Raw genomic sequence first — 16,970 nt, forward strand, 5'->3', positions numbered from 1 at the left:
TGCATTCCTCCATTTCAACCATCCAACTTGCATTCTACTAATAATATCCCCATCAATTTCACCATCTCTCTGAACAATAGATCCAAGATATCTAAATTGTGTACTCTTATTAATGACTTGATCGCCCAAAGTCACAATCCCCTCACAAGGTCTATTGCTACTAAAATTATACTTCATATATTCAGTTTTAGATCTACTCAAACAAAAACCTTTAGACTCTAAAGTTGACCTTCATAATTCAAGTTTACCTTCAACTCCCTCTCTAGTTTTATCAACAAAATGAATATCATCAACAAAAAGCATACACCAAGGCATATCCTTTTGCAAATGTCTAGTGAGAACATCCATTACTAAAGGAAAATATATGGACTTAAGGTTGATCCTTGATGTAATCCAAACGAAATAGGAAAATACTTGGTCAAACCACCTTGTGTTTGAACACAAATAATAGCTCCTCCATACATATCTTTAATGATTTGAATATAAGCATTATTAACTCATTTCTTTTCAAGAACTCTCCATATCACTTCTCTTGGAACTTTATCATATGCTTTCTATAAATCAATAAATATCATATGTATATCCTTCTTATTCTCTCTATATTTCTCTATCAAACCTCTCAATAAATGCATGGCTTCCATAGTAGGCCTACCCGCATGAATCCAAATTGATTTTGAGAAACATTAATATCACGCCGCAACCTACGCTCCATAACTCACTCCCATAGTTTTAAAGTATGACACATTAACTTAATTCCTCTATAATTCGCACACTCATGTGCATCACCTTTATTCTTAAAAATATGAATTAACACACTCATTCTCCACTGATCTGGCATCTTTTTAGTCTTCAAAATAGTATTAAAAAGTTTAGTAAGCTAATAAATTCCTTCATCTCCTAAGCATTTCCCTTCTTTATTGAAATATCACCATAAATAAGTATGTCTCATCGAATATTTTTTGTTCTAATACATAGGCAATAAACTTAAAACAAAACCTACAAAGGAGGCAATAAAATGAGCATTCCCAAATTCCTAGTGTCAAATATTGCATCAACGACTGAACAAATTACATACAATTATAAAATTTTTAACTTATTTAGTAAGTTAAACATTTGAGCCATCAATTGAAGATGAAGACAACAAGAAAATATCAGGACATTTGAAAAAAGGGGAAAAAACATCTTTGAATACACAAACATCTTCCACAACCACCCCGCCTGCTAAAAATATACATATGCAACAACCTTATAAAATAATGATTATAATTTAAAAAATAATAATATCTACCACACTGCACATTGTATAGCGCCCAAAACTTAGAAAGATAATATTCCAAAAAAGAAAGAAGATGACGAAGAGACATAATAAGTAGCTAAGTTTACAATATGATTCATGAACGAAGAGACATTATGTTGCGTTGTTTAAAAATGAACACAACATAACACCTCCAACTATTCAAGACAATTATTTACTCATCAAAGGATTTACTTAAGTATTCAAAATTATTCATAAAATATTTAGATTCACAACAATGATTATACTATATATTTATTCAAATTCCCATCAAGATTCGTATATAGAAATGACTTTGCATTAGTAAATAATATAAATGACTTTGCAATGGTAATTTTTCAAGACAATTACAACAATCAAAACCAATAATATCTTTTTTGCGAAATGAAGAATTGAACCCAAAGAATATCAACTACAATGCAGCTTGAGGTAAATAATTAATTGTCAGTTTTTAATCAAAGATAGGTTTTAGTGCAAATAATAATTTATTGCTTACTCATACTTTAATTAATAATTTAGTATAGATAGTATAGATTTAAATGTATATTATTTTTACAAGATGAGCCAAAATCTTTTTGGAACAACAGAGTAACCTTCTGTGAGAACCCCGATGGGCTGCCTCTCCTCAACCCAGGTTTACCTAGGCGGGGCACTCGTCGGAGCAGCTGCGCCGGCGGGAGGCCTTAGCCTCAAGTCCATAACCCCTTACTTTGGGGTATGCTCCTCCTCCTACTCTCTGCAGTGCAGCTTCAAGGGACTGAGCGTGTTCGCTTTCTCCGGCCGGAACGATCGCCGGACAGCGGTGGTCGTTGGAAGCGATAGCGGCGAAGGGGAAAAGACTGCCGAGGGCCTACCCCTTGACGGAATATGGAATGATGCTAGTGAGAAGAAGAAGGTATGCTCATTGTTTTTGAGCATTTAGCGATGATGGGTTTTGAGAGTAACATCTAGTTAATGTCCTGCGTCTCAAAGTCAAATGACCTATTCTTCCTCACGATTTTTATCTGCAAGTGCCCAAAGCTCCAAGTGGTTGGGTGATTCAAGGAAGATTGCAACACATGCGCTTCTTTTGGCATGTTGATTTAGTATAATTTGATTATGTCCGATTTGTTATAAAAGCCATTTGACATCTTATTCAACCTGAAGAAACTCATTGGTGGCGGTTGAACAATTTAAGTGTATGCGTATATTGTATTGTATTAATATTTATCGTAATATCTAAGATTTTAACCAATTTCATTATGCTTGATAATGCTAAATGTTGGCGTATTTAATAGTTTAGGTTTTTAGGTAGGAGCCCATAATATTGGGAGGAGATATCATTATAAAGTTATCCTCATAATGAGGTATTGTTACGGTTATTTGTTTCCTTATTGTGTCCTTTTGTATGCCTAGTTATAGGTCATCATACAATTCAACAAGACAAAAAAGGAATATTTATATTCTAGAAGATCCTATCTGGTATGTGTCTTTGAATTTGATAAAGCTTGTGAAATGCATGTATCTCTAATATAGTTTTCCTACAATAATAATTTATAATCAAGCATTTGAATGACACAACACGATACACCTTATGGGGGAAAGTGCATAAAACCTACATGTTGGGTTGAGTCTGTTGAGAAAAGGACAGTGGGTTCATAATTGGTAATGAGGTCACTTACATTATTTTGTTGATTAGTGACCAAATGAGAGCTATCAAGCTAGACAAAAGAAGTATTATGATGCCAAGCACCAATCAATGAAATTCAATGTTTGTTATTATGTGCATAAATGGTAGTCCAATGGTTGGTGTGTCTTGATTTATTTAAATTGGTAAGTTGAACCCAAGATATGCAAGCCCATACTGAGAAGATCGAAAAACTTGCTTGACTAGAACTTATGTATGGAGTGCATTATGTGTTTCACATTTCATTACTTCGGAAGTATCCAATCAATGAGTTGAGTCGAGTTTTTTTTTCACATATTCTATGGATATTTTGCCTACTCTTGCTTTAATTCGATCTATATTTTGTAGTGAAGGCTGATTGGCATCCCATAGGGATGACATCCTTGAATTTTTTATTTTAATGGCTTTCATGTTTCATTTGTCTCAAGAGTTTTCATCTCCTCGTCAATGACCTCTCGCCATTTCGGATTATTTAAGGTCTATTTTGTCATATTTGGAATTCCAATTTCTACGGGTTGGAACTTTTTTGTTTTTGTTTTTGAGAAGCGCAAATAGTCACATTGCATCATATTTGCTAGAAGTTGCTGAGTATTATCATATAAAAGAAGAGTTTGAGAATTTATAAAGTTGTGACTTGACAGACTTGTTCGTCATGTTCTCACTCTTCCATTCCGTTTGACACGGATGCTTGGTCGATTGCATCTCACTCGTGCTCACACTTGTCACGCTGCTCGCGCTTGCCCTTGCCCTCGCCTGCTTGCTCTCGCCATCGCCCACTAGCTCGCACTCGCCATCGCCCACTAGCTCACACTTGCCCACCTGCTCGCATTTAACCAAGTTAACAGGTTGGGACGGGTTGGATCATGTCTAGATTTTAACCGTTTGTAAAAACGGGTCAGGGTTGGGCCAGGCGTGTTAAGAGTGTGTCAATTTTGGGTTTGATTTGACCCGATCCGAAAACCTATTTTAACACCCCTAATAAACTATATAAAAAAAGAAGCAATATCACAACAATCAAACTAAAAAATTACTAACATGGATGATAGAATATCTATGAAACAATATTGTACATGCCTACCAAATTTGCCCAAACCCATAAGATGCCGTCCAAAGGTGGAGAAGTAGCCTTGCTTGCGATCAAAGGGAGCCCCAACTATTGCAGCCTCATACATGCCAACCTTGGCAATTCACCATGTGCAGGAATGCCAAGATTTCCGCCCCATGGCAGCTTGTCTAAATCCTGCCTTCAATTGCCGCATGTACATGGAAGGAATGGAAATATTCTTCGTTATTTCAGAAAGTGGTACATATGCCACAGTGCCCTTAATAACCAAATGAAATATAAAACAAATATGGAAAAGACAGTACGTCCTAAATGCATCAGATGCTAAACATTAAATTAATAAAAAAAATCTAGATTATGATCATGATGGATGATTATGAGCAAGTCTGACTCCATGTATTGTATCACAACGTCCTATAGAAGTTCTGAAATTCCTGAAAATTTGTGTCATCAATCCTCAACTTGGTTACCGCAGAGAAATTTAATCAATGGCTTTTTATTGCTCCTTGTATGCGCTACGTCAAATTTTTTTACTTTTAACTTCAGTGATTTATTTATGATATATAGCTTGAAACTTTTACCTTACCCGACTGAGCAGTTTTATGGAAAGCCAATTGCTGATAGTTATCACTAACTTCCTCTACTGCTTATCTTTCCTTTCGGTGTTATAGTTGGATATTAAACCCACAAGGAGACCAGAGCGTGATTTTTCCGGAACCCCATGCGTTCCAGTTTATGTAATGTTGCCTGTGAGTATCGTTTCTTCTGATTTCCTTGCAGCACTTCTATTTCAATTCTGCTTTAGCAATAAAGTCTACAAATCATTCTGTTCCTTATTTAATTAACTGAAAACTATTTTTCCTATAGAATTAAAGTTTGGCATTTAATTTCTGAGCCCTTCCTTGCTTTGCTGCAAATCTGAATGACGTAGTTAGGTACCATCAGTATGAAGTGTGAGTTGGCAGATGCAGATGCGCTTCGGGAGCAGTTGAAGGTACTAAAATCTGTCAATGTTGATGGTGTTATGGTTGATTGCTGGTGGGGAATAGTGGAGGCCAATGGCCCACAAAAATACAATTGGCAAGGTTACAAGCAGCTTTTTCAGATGGTGCAAGAAATAAGTCTTAAACTGCAGGTAAGTGTTCTAATATAGTTGTTATTCCTTTCTTTTTATTTTTTATGTTTTGTTCCTCCTGTTTCTGGATTAGGTACAATTGATATAACTTCTTCCATATCAGGCAAATTGGATTATTCAAGCTAGTTTCACTAACTGTTGTTTGATATTACTTCAATGAGCTAGTTATAGATGGCTTTTCTCGTGTCAGAGGTCTTTAGCTGAGAAGAATTTGACCCCATTGAAGATTTGTGTTGTGAAAGAAAACATGGATCCACGACATTTACTAATGAAATAACTATATTAAAAAAATTGTTCTTTTTGGTAAGCATGATTGATTTGCATTTTATGTTTCAGATCATATTAGGTCTTATTCCTATTGTTTCAACTCATTTGTGTTTCTCTTGACTTTTATTATATTTTTACTACACATTTTTTAGGTGGTCATGTCTTTTCATGAATGTGGAGGAAATGTGGGAGATGATGTGTACATTCCTCTGCCTATTTGGGTGTCTGAAATTGGAAAGAAAAACCCAGATATTTATTTCACTAATAGGAAGGGACGGCGCAATCCGGAGTGTCTTACATGGGGGATAGACAAGGAAAGAGTTCTTGGGGGCCGGACAGCAGTTGAGGTAATGGTGCTTGCTATTTATTTTTTTCTTTCATACGAACAAAATAATATTTGATTAAGATGAAATCATTTCCTTGATTAAGATTTTCTGTGTACATATAACGGAAAGTAGTGGGTTAGTAAATTTATGTAGGAGAAGGTAGCAAGAGGAGTCAATATAAAATAGAATGGCTGGAACCCTTTGGAAAGGAGTTTATGTTCAATTGATATTCAGATCAATGTTGTCTTTGACGAAGACAGTGGCGAGGTTGCATTGCTATACCATTTCAAAGAAGGCCTGTTGGTGAATAATTTGTTTATTAACATGCAACAATAGCGTGTTAAGCGCTAGATTTGTTTTGCTCGAGTTTTTTCATGGTTTGGTACTTTTTGTTGCTTTTGCTTTCTTGAATACCCATATTAATGTTTTTTTTTAATTTTTTTTTTTTTATGAACAACAACAGCGACAAGCCTTTATCTCACTACGTAGGGTTGGCTACATGAATCATTTTTCTCCATTGTGTCTTGTTAAGAGTCAAATTCTCATTTAAATCTAATAAAGAAAGGGGAAAAAACTGACTAGAAGGGCCTTCATGTCAATTTCTTGCTTTTAAAACATTGTATGTTTGCAATACCACCTCTAAACAAACATCACTTACTAATTTATTTTAAAATTAGTTGAACTTTTTGATTTTTTTTAATGAGAAAAAAATTGAGCTGCTTTCTTAGAGAATTTCCATACATTTGTTGCAGGTCTACTTTGACTTTATGAGAAGCTTTCGTGTGGAATTTGATGAGTTCTTTGTGAGTGGCATTTTTTCTGAGATTGAAGTTGGACTAGGGCCTTGTGGGGAATTACGCTTCCCATCTTATCCAGAAAAGCATGGATGGCGCTATCCAGGCATTGGCGAGTTCCAAGTAATCATCAACATTGACCTTTTCCTTAACTATTTGGTGTTGACTTTATGAATTTTCATTTTTCTATTTATCCATGTTGCTTGTGTTGTTGAAACTATTCATCATCATTTGGAACAGCTTCTATCCAATTTATCTCATGTATAATCGCTCTCATTCTTAATCCTCATTTTATCTTTCTTTATACATGTCCAAACACTTAAGCTTATTTTTAATTATCTTATCTGTAGTAGATGCCACTCTAGTTGCTTTTTTAATATATATTCTTTAATTTACTTTTTTCTAGTTTTGTCGCATGTCATATCAACATTTTAATTCCTACCAGACTTAACTTAGTAATCAAAGGTCTTTATTTCCCAATTGTCAAATCCATACAAAATTGATGACACAATTGCAATTTAGTAAAATTTATTTTTAAGTTTCCATTTTTTTATTTTATGTATAATACCCGGGGCACCTTCTTTTTTTAATTATCTAGCCTTAACTCCAAAAGTTATATCTTCATCTATATTTTCATTCTTCTATATAATAGATCGACGATACTTAAACCTACTCCTGTGATGTATCACTTTATATCCTAATAATATTAATTGATATTTATTTATCATACCCATTAACTTGTATATTAGATACTTGGTCATTATTATACTAAATCTAGTCCATCTTTAAAATATTATCACCATTGCTTAAAAATTTCATTTATTTGAGTGACTATCTTACTAATTAGAACTACGTCATTTGCAAAAAACCTATAATATATTTTGATAACAATATAAAAAGGTATGAACTCTATATTGATTTTTTTTAATATTATTTTATTTGAAAACTGTTGAGCCACTCCCTAGCTATTTTTAATAGTAACAAGTGCTCGATTTTATGTATTTTAAACAATTTCAATATACTTTTGTGTACAACTTTTTGCCCTAAACTAAAAAAATCAATTATCAAGGTTCATTTTATATTTTTTGTTGATTTTGAGAAATTATATTATCACTTTCATGGTAGATCTTATTGGCATGAAATCTAGTTAGTTTTAGGGGTTGTTTGGTTAGAATAATTTAGGGTATAAAGTATTCCAAATGCAGGATTTTTGATAATTTTGGTTTTGGTTGGATGAAAAAGTAAAGTAAAATAAATGTAGTGTAAATCATTCTAGTTTATTTTTAAAGTAAACCACAACTTGCCTAGTTTTGATAGAGAGCGTTTTACATCGCAAGCAACCTGGCTTGACCGCCGCCGGCCACCTCTATGATTCCATCAGCAACGGGACACCGCTGGCCGCCCCTGTCGCCACCCTCCAACCACCACCACCGGTCGCCAGCCACCTCCACCACCCGCCAGCAACCTCCGCCGCTGGTCATTGATCACCGCTGCCCCCGCCACCGCCAGTTGCCGACCACCACCACCGCCATCCATTTTTAAACTTTACACTACATTCATTTTATTTCAAACAATAACAACAAAATCAAGCCTTTGCCCTACTATGTGGGGTCGGCTACATGAATCCTTTTTCGCCATTGTGTCCTGTTAAAAGTCAAAATTCATTTTATTTCAAACCAAAAAAAAAAAATCACTCACTTGAATTTACTTTACACTCATCCAAATAATTCCAAAGTATTCCTTTTACACTACATTCCTTTTTTAGTTAACCCAACAACCTGTTATGCAAAAAACAATGCCTTTGTGTCATTATATAACTCATCTGGTTCTTCTCTATTTCAAAATCTTGAACATCCTATTTGCTTTTAAACATTGATACCAATATACTTATTTACCTTTCTATGTATAAATTATAGAAGCATTCAGTATTCTTATTTCCAGAGCGGTAAGGACTTGTTTCTTTTTTTACTTTTTAGTATGTACTACACATTCTTATAACAGGACGCAATGGAGAAAAAAGATTCATGTAGCCAACCCCACGTAGTGGGATAACGGCTTGATGTTGTTGTTGTTGTACACATTCCCAACTTTTTTTTAAGTATTAAAACTTTCACATCTCTCTTTGTCTGTGAGAATCATATTATTTCACTACTTTTGCAACAATAAGATGTTTGCCCACCAATTTAGTTTTGAGCCCTTACTAACTCAATTTCTTCTTTTGCTGTTTCCTTTTAGTGTTATGATCAGTACTTATTAAAAAGTTTAAGAAAGGCTGCAGAAGCAAGAGGTCACACTTCTTGGGCAAGAGGACCAGATAACGCAGGTTCTTATAATTCCAGGCCACATGATACTGGATTTTTTCGTGATGGAGGAGACTATGATAGTTACTATGGTAGATTCTTCCTCAAGTGGTATTCTCAGGTTTTGGTGGAACATGGGGATCATGTGCTATCTCTAGCTAAACTTGCCTTTGAAGGAACTTGTATTGCAGCTAAGGTAGGACTTGATTTATTATGGTAAAATTTTCAAGGTTCTCAACCACCCTTTTTGATAGTTGCTTTCATTCAAAGTGTATCTTAGATATCAAGGTTTTTGAAAGATTTCATCAGTTTTGGGCTTAAGTGTTTTGGTTTCTATGTTTTCACTGTTGTAGGTGATTTTGGTGGTTTTGTTGATTTTGATGGTTTCGGTTCCCGATTTTGCTTTTACTTTCAGATGGCTTTTATAAGAACTCTAAAATCAAAACTCCTATTTTTCTTAAAACTGTTTGCATTTGCTTAAAATTCAAATTAAAATATTTGATGCAACATGGGAAAAATATTTTATAGAATGTCTAAAAACTTCAATTATTCTAGAATTGATTTCAAATTTAACTTATTCAGGTATAAGGATTATCTTTGTTAGATGATAAGCTTATTTGGAGTTATTTAGGTTAAATTTGAATTTAAATTAGTTTGACTCAATTTCTATAAGGTTTTTATGGCTTTTAATAAGATACTATTGAATGATAAATTGCGATTGAAAAGATTTGATTCCCTAATTCTCTCCTTTCCCCTAGTTTTCCTCATCAATTAGTCGCCCCTCTACCCTTTATTCTACGGGGCTCTCTCCTTGGTATGTTTGTCTCACCTCCCTCGATGCCATAATACCCATGCTAAAGTATCCATGCTACAACTAGTTCCCTTCACGTCTTTATTCTCTCAAATTTCTCTCATTAGTTTCCTCATAGCTAGGAGAGCAATCAAATCAATTTCTAGAGGAGGAAGAAGAAAAAGGTTTAGAAGAAATTAATTACTTAGGCGCCGTCGGTCAAATTGACGTCAAGATCATTTTTCTTCCACATCTATGGGTATTAGATTCAAATATTATGCTGATAATTTGTTTCTAAACAATTGCTTAAAGCCATATAAATTTTTTTTTCAATCTTTTACCATGACATTTGAAAAGTCAAGAAAGTTATGTATGCATATATTATACCTATAAGATATAAGAAATGTTCATAAATTTCGTGCAGTTTCAATGCGGCGAGAAACCTCCAAACCTAAGTAACTATTCGCATAGTTCTAACGCGGCGAGGAAACTATCGTTTCACTCGTGCAAGCATTAAAGTTCTAAGTGTGTTTTTTTAAACATGATGAGATGGAAGACCCCTGACCACAATGTCTTATAACATTGATCATGCACGCTTTTTTAAGCATGGTGGGAAGGCCCAATACTCCCCAAAATTTTTCATTCGTTGGGGAGACATCAGGAGGTTGCTGAAAATTTGACTAAAAGACGATTAAAGTTAGAATGATTAAAATAATTTGCAGGACTAATAATACAACAAAATAAAAGATTAATTGTACGCCGGAGGCAAAATAAAAGCACATAAAATGCATTATTCATTGCTTCAAACAAATAAACACGAACATGAGACTTTTTACAAAAATGTCAGCCCGCATATGGGCAAGGCCATCAAACTTTTTGATGAAAGAGGCAGCCCGCCTACGGGAAAGAACACGATTTTCGGACTCCAATTGAACTCACAAAACCCCTAATTACAATAAAGTAATAATAATAATGAGATTTTATAACCCCTGCTTGTTTTTAATGCTGCTAGATCCGCAACACACATATAAGTGGATAAAAAATGTACTCTAAACTTCAAAATGAAACTTTTGTGCACTTTGTAATAGTAAATATTTGCCAAAAAATAATCAAAATTTGAATATTTTAAATCTTTCACATTTTACAATGGAAGTTTTCAAACATAAGCACGCCGCTTTGAGGAGTGCAAAGCAGCTTTGGAAAGCATGTCACTGCCTTTACAAGCATGCAACAACCCAGTGAAATGTGTTTCTTTGAGAAGCGTGTAATAGCCTCGAGGAATGTTTCATTTCCTCGAGAAGTGTGGTACCACTTTAGGAAGCATGCCAAGGCACTGAAAAGCATATAACTGCCTTGAGAAGCATGCAACTGCATCAAAAGCCACACAATCATGTTAAAATGAAAAAAAATGAAGTAAATTGAAAGCATGCGAACATGTCATGCAAATACACTGAAATGTATGTAAGTGCATCATGTGAGTGCATCGAAAAGCATGCCAATATATTGAAAGGATGCGCATGCACCGTGTAGGCGCATTAAAAGTGTGCTAGTGTATCATGCAAATATATTGAAATACGTGCATGTGACTTAATTTTTTTTTTAATCTACCGGCATATGCTCAAACCATCGTATCAAATTCATAAATCAGAGGTCTTAGAAGGTTGTGCGAGTGAAACATAAATCTAAATTTTAAATCCAATAATCATAGTTGAAAGGATCGGAGTCAATATGACTTGGATTAACAAGTGAACACATTATCATTAAATTCATCAAAATATTTAATTTTAAGTTAATATTAGGCCTTTAGCTTTTAAAATGACATACATCATAAAATGTAAGCTTTTGTTTTCAACGTTCATACAACAAATTCACAAAATTAGTATATGAACTCGATCCTGTGTAGCTGATAAACAAAGTTGATAAGGTCCAAAAAACAAAATTGTGAACTATTGCCATCCCCGTTGGTCATGTTGATCTAAATTAGAAGAATTAACTCATAATCGAATTTTAAAATTGCAAACACACGCGTGCGCGCGCGCGCACACACACACACTATATATATATATATATATATATATATATATATATATATCCTCGATGATGATCACGTTGAAAGTGAATATTAACAGGAGGAGATCATATCATCAAAATGCAATGTAAATTCAGATCGAACTCGATACTTTGCCATCAAGTGGACATAGTTGATAAGGTTCAAATAAAAAAAGATGAACTATTTACATCCCCGATAATGGCCGTATTGAAAGTAAATCTTAATCAGAGGAATCAATTGAGGAATCAATTTTGAAATTCTATGAAAATGTTAAAATTTAATGCCTATCAAAATTCAAAATTTTAAAATGAAATTTAATAATCCATAACTCAAGTAAAAAATATCCACCCTCCATATCGTTTGGTGAGGATGATGATTTTAAGAATAATTTCAGCTCAAAAAGAGCGAATATCGAGCTAAGAATATCACTAATATTCATTATCAAACAATCTCTTGTTAGTAAGAATGTGACATGTATCCTCTAATCAGTGGTTTGGTTTAACGGCTCTACATGATAAACGATTATGACCGAGTCTCTCTAATCGGGTGGCTTGGTTCGATGGCTCCACTATATTATTGTCACGGTCAAAACCTATTTTTTTCCCAATGGTTAATACTCTTGAGTAATGAATCATATGTTAGCCTTAATATGAGATAAAATCCTCAGTTAGCTAATGTCGATTTGAATTCGTCCTTAGACAAATATTCATCCTAGATCTACAAGATACCATTGTATGAAGCAATCCATGATTCTTGACAATAATCCTTCTGTCAAGTTGAACCAGCTACCTCATCTAACTAAGCAAACTAAGAACCATGATAATCTGAGACGACATAACCATGAGTTATTGATTGGGTTTGTCAGCATTCCCCTTATACCATTTGCTTTACTTGAAAGGTGGTAAATTTTTAGCTCTAAATATTTAGATCTGTTGCTAGACATTAATTATTACATGCCTATATAACGACTAGTCTTAATTGAAAGTGCTCTATCTTGATAGAGGGGTAATTAACTATAGGGGATTGCGCTCATGAGAAATCTGAACTTAGATCTTAAACTCCTAGCTAAATGAGGACAAAATCTTTGAGTATGTCTTATCTTTAATTAATCGGTCTTCCTAAAATTGACTCTAGAACTTAATCTAGTAAAACTCTCCTCAAATCTACGCGAAGAGGCCGGGGCATCAAAATTTTTTAAGGCCACAGGAAGATGCATCATGTGTTTTTGATTTGAGAAATGATCTTTAATGATGCTAGCGGTATCTCTTTGAGATACATGTTAAACTGAGATATTGATATTTTTATTTTTCTGCAATTTTAATTAATAATTTTCGTGTCAGCTTATTTAAATATGCTTTAGATAAGGATTTTGATGTGTAGTAGTATCAACCAGGGAACATTATTATCTGTTTTTCTTCCAAAGTGTAGTTGAAGATATAACAAAAATATTCATAAACACTAAAATGTTATACTACAAGTTTTACGCCATGAAGGCTGGTTATTAAGAAGTAATTATGTTCCTTTGGGAAGATGATTTCCCAATGTTGATGATTTTGCTTTTATTTTGTAAAGAATTTAAATGTGTTATTTCAACTAGGGAACATACTTGAAGTTTTTCTTTAGTATAAAAGTTTTGGTTCATGTATATCAATTCATTACACTATTACAGTATTGTACACCTAAAGGAGGTATAGTACACCCTAAGGCAGTATTTGATTCCTATCATATAAAAGAACCGGTTCTCTTCTATCATGTGCCTCCTTCACCAACCATAAGTTTTTAATGGCTCTTCGGCATTCTACCCTCATCGTTGTATATATATGCACGAAACATCAGACCGTATCTGGGCATCCCCAAGGGCCCCACTTTATAACATACTATTTGCATATCTAACACCTAAAACTTTAATATTATATGCATACCATTCTATATTATTTTAATATCAAATATACCACTTATATTTCTTTCCTATCACTCATATATTTAATTTCTTCCTTTTCATATTTGATATGAAAATGAACTATGGGTGGTATGTATGTAATATTAAAGTTTTAGATGTTAAATATGTAAATAGAATAATATTAGGTGGTATGTATGTAAATCTCCCTATATTTATTCAACTCTTTCAGTACATGCTTTAGTACGTAGAACCATTCACCATGAACTAGTGCTCAAATATTTATAAATTCATGGCCTTAATCAATTTCTTCCGTTTTCCAATTGCTTGCCTGAGCAGGTATCAGGCATCCATTGGTGGTACAAGACTGCAAGTCATGCAGCTGAATTGACTGCTGGATTTTATAATCCTTGCAACCGTGATGGCTATGCTCCAATAGCTGCTATGCTGAAAAAGCACGACGCAGCTTTGAACTTCACTTGTGTTGAGCTACGAACTTTAGATCAAAATGAGGAATTTCCGGAGGCTTTGGCAGACCCTGAGGGTTTGGTCTGGCAGGTATTGGTCCCCTTTTTAAATTATGTAAATATTGACATCTGGTGTGGCTAAAGCGAAGTAGTAACTGCCGTTGAGATCTAGGCATGCTAATCTTTAATGAAATATCAGGAAGGCCATGACTTATCAAATTTTGGTTATTAAATCATGCATTATAAATTACTTTATGTTTTTCCTTCATTGACTTAAGTAGTCACAATATATACAGGGTGCGCTGTGAGCCAACTTTTCAGCCTCATTTGAATTTCCCATGCAAGAAGAAAATAAATGATAATTGCTGGATAAAAATTGGTTAAAACATGAATTTGATGCTATCTTGGGCACATTTAGACTTCCTTTGGGATGGCTTTCGCACTGCTTTTTAAAACAGTTTTTCAATATAAAAATTTTAATTTTTGTACTAAAAAATTATTTTAAGAAGCAGTAAAAAAGTCATTCCAAACGAAACCTTAATTATTTTGGTAAATTTTCCAGGATAATTTTTTGTGTTTCATTGCCCTACTCACTTGATTTAGACGTGCTGTAAAACAGTTTTTTGAATCTGTTGGTGTATGCACACTTGCCTACAACTATTTATTTATTCTTTCTTTCTTTCTTTGGACATTTGCATATTTCATGGTCGGTACTTGTGTGGTGGGGTTCAAAATTTTGCTGCATGTATAAATATTTTAACTTTTAACAGAACACAATGAAGAAAAATGTTTCACGTAGCCGACCCCACAGTAGGATAAAGATTTGTTGTTGTTATTGTTGTAGTATAAATATTTTAACACTAACATATTTCAATTGGTAGGTTTTAAATGCTGCATGGGATGCATGCATACCAGTAGCCAGTGAAAATGCCCTTCCCTGCTATGACAGAGATGGTTTTAACAAGATATTGGAGAATGCCAAGCCACTCAATGATCCTGATCGAAGGCATTTGTCCACATTTACCTACCTCAGGCTAAGTCTAGATCTGATGGAGAGACAAAACTTGTTAGAATTTGCACATTTCGTCAAGAGAATGCATGGTAACATCCTCCACCTGTTTTCAGTTTTACTGAAAAAACTAACTGTGAATGCACGTCATTAATATTTTATTATGCTGGCGATTGAAATATTGGAGCTACTACAGTTTTTTTAACAATACCATGTTTATGTAAGTTGGAATTCTGCAAGCATATTTGTAGCATATTCTTTAGAAAACCGAAAGGTTGATGCATTTCCTACTCTGGCAATGGCAAATATGGCAATGTCCTTACTATTTATAGTTGTCTTTGTCCGTTATCATCAATCAACTGTTTTATTGGGCCCTTTTGTTTATTGTAGGTAGAAAATAACTTTAAGAAAACAATATTTATTTTCGCTTTGTCTATATGCAAAATAAAATCAGAGGGAGAGCTTGAAATCCATGTTATCTAATTACAATTATTGAAATGATGGAATCTAGCAAAATTCATATATTTCTAAACATATTTTCCAGCAAAAAATAACCAAATTGTCCCTAACATGTTTAGGTCCATAACAGTTTCATGTTGCAGTACAATCAAGGTGCCCCTGGTGTTTCACCTTGCTCTTGCTCCAGTCAATAACACTATTCATTGGCAGATAAATTGTCCAATTCATGGTTGAATGCATGAAAACGATCAACATATTAAGAGTAGATAATCACAAAATTTCTGAGGTTATAATTTTCTTTTCTGTTTCCTTCTGAAAAAAAACTTCTTGTTGTAGCAGCTTATGTTACCTTCTGAAAATTTACTCTTAAAAGATTAAAATCTGTGGTATCTTCTATAAAAGACAGTTTAGCCATGTCTTGCAGAAACTCCTAAGAATGATACCCTCCTAGACCTTAAACCTCAAGAATTTGTCTCTCTAGGGAATAATTTATATGCTTCTTCTTTGTCTTTTATGATACTTGTACTGTTAATATGAAAGCTCCTATAACAAGCTTCAGTGTATATTGTGCTTTATCTATTCTTCTATTTGATACTTTTATCAGAAGAAATGCTTTTCCAACCTCCTTGTCCTTTCTGCAGGTGAGGCAATTTCTGAACTTCCTATAGAGGCTGAAGAGAAGATCTAGAAGATGGACATATATTAGTTTTATGAGTGTTAGAATTTTCCTCCTGATGCATAATATAGTTTAGAAGATGGGAAATTGTGCGACTTTCCCTCTTTCAAATACATTTTCTGGTGTGTTCTTAATTTACCTCATCATCTATCCTGTAAGCAGCTCACAATCCTCATAAACATATAAAACATTCTTACTTTGGCTGAAAACTTCTTAGATTCTTGTTGTTCATATGCAATATTATATTGACCCCAGATGATATTTGTTTCATTCACTAGCTCTCCTCCTATATAGAACAAGAAGAGAGTAAAAACTATCATAAAAAGTAGTTTTTTTAGTATAAAATTTTTTTAAGTTGTACTGAAGTAATGGTCAAACAGAAATTATGATTGTGATCTGAAAAGTAAAATATAATGAAAACTATCTCAAATTGGTAGCGATATGATGGCAAAAACAATATGAATATAAGATGATATTGTTGAAAAATGCAGGACTTGTATTTTCATAACATTTTAAGAAGAATTGGTCATATAATAAAGATGAACATGACACCCTAATAAAGGGCTTTGATAATGATGCAAATTATTTATTAATTTTATGGTACATGATTTTTCAAATCAAACCATTATTTTTTTGAGAAGATATCTAGAATGGCTGCAATCTATTTGATTTCTATAAATATTTACAGAATCAATATGCATATATATATATATATATAGTTGGTGATTGTCATTGATGAGAGCCCTCAATTATCTTGGCATCTTTTTAGTTGAAGAT

The 16,970-nt window shown here is 33.7% G+C and overlaps 1 protein-coding gene across 1 annotated transcript; it reads left to right on the forward strand.

Annotated features, from left to right (window-relative positions):
• The first annotated feature begins 1,854 nt into the window (after positions 1 to 1,854).
• LOC110103332 (beta-amylase 2, chloroplastic) lies at positions 1,855 to 16,409 on the forward strand. The gene is made up of 9 exons (XM_020832002.2): positions 1,855 to 2,189; positions 4,695 to 4,772; positions 4,955 to 5,158; positions 5,578 to 5,772; positions 6,504 to 6,668; positions 8,781 to 9,041; positions 13,922 to 14,140; positions 14,931 to 15,150; positions 16,159 to 16,409. Exons 1-9 carry the CDS (start codon positions 1,905 to 1,907, stop codon positions 16,203 to 16,205), a joined length of 1,674 nt encoding a protein of 557 aa, XP_020687661.1. The 5' UTR covers positions 1,855 to 1,904; the 3' UTR covers positions 16,206 to 16,409.
• The last annotated feature ends 561 nt before the right edge of the window (positions 16,410 to 16,970 follow it).

Source organism: Dendrobium catenatum, unplaced genomic scaffold (genome assembly GCF_001605985.2).
Source record: "Dendrobium catenatum unplaced genomic scaffold, ASM160598v2 fragScaff_scaffold_266, whole genome shotgun sequence".
In the NCBI taxonomy this organism is placed as follows: Eukaryota; Viridiplantae; Streptophyta; class Magnoliopsida; order Asparagales; family Orchidaceae; genus Dendrobium; species Dendrobium catenatum.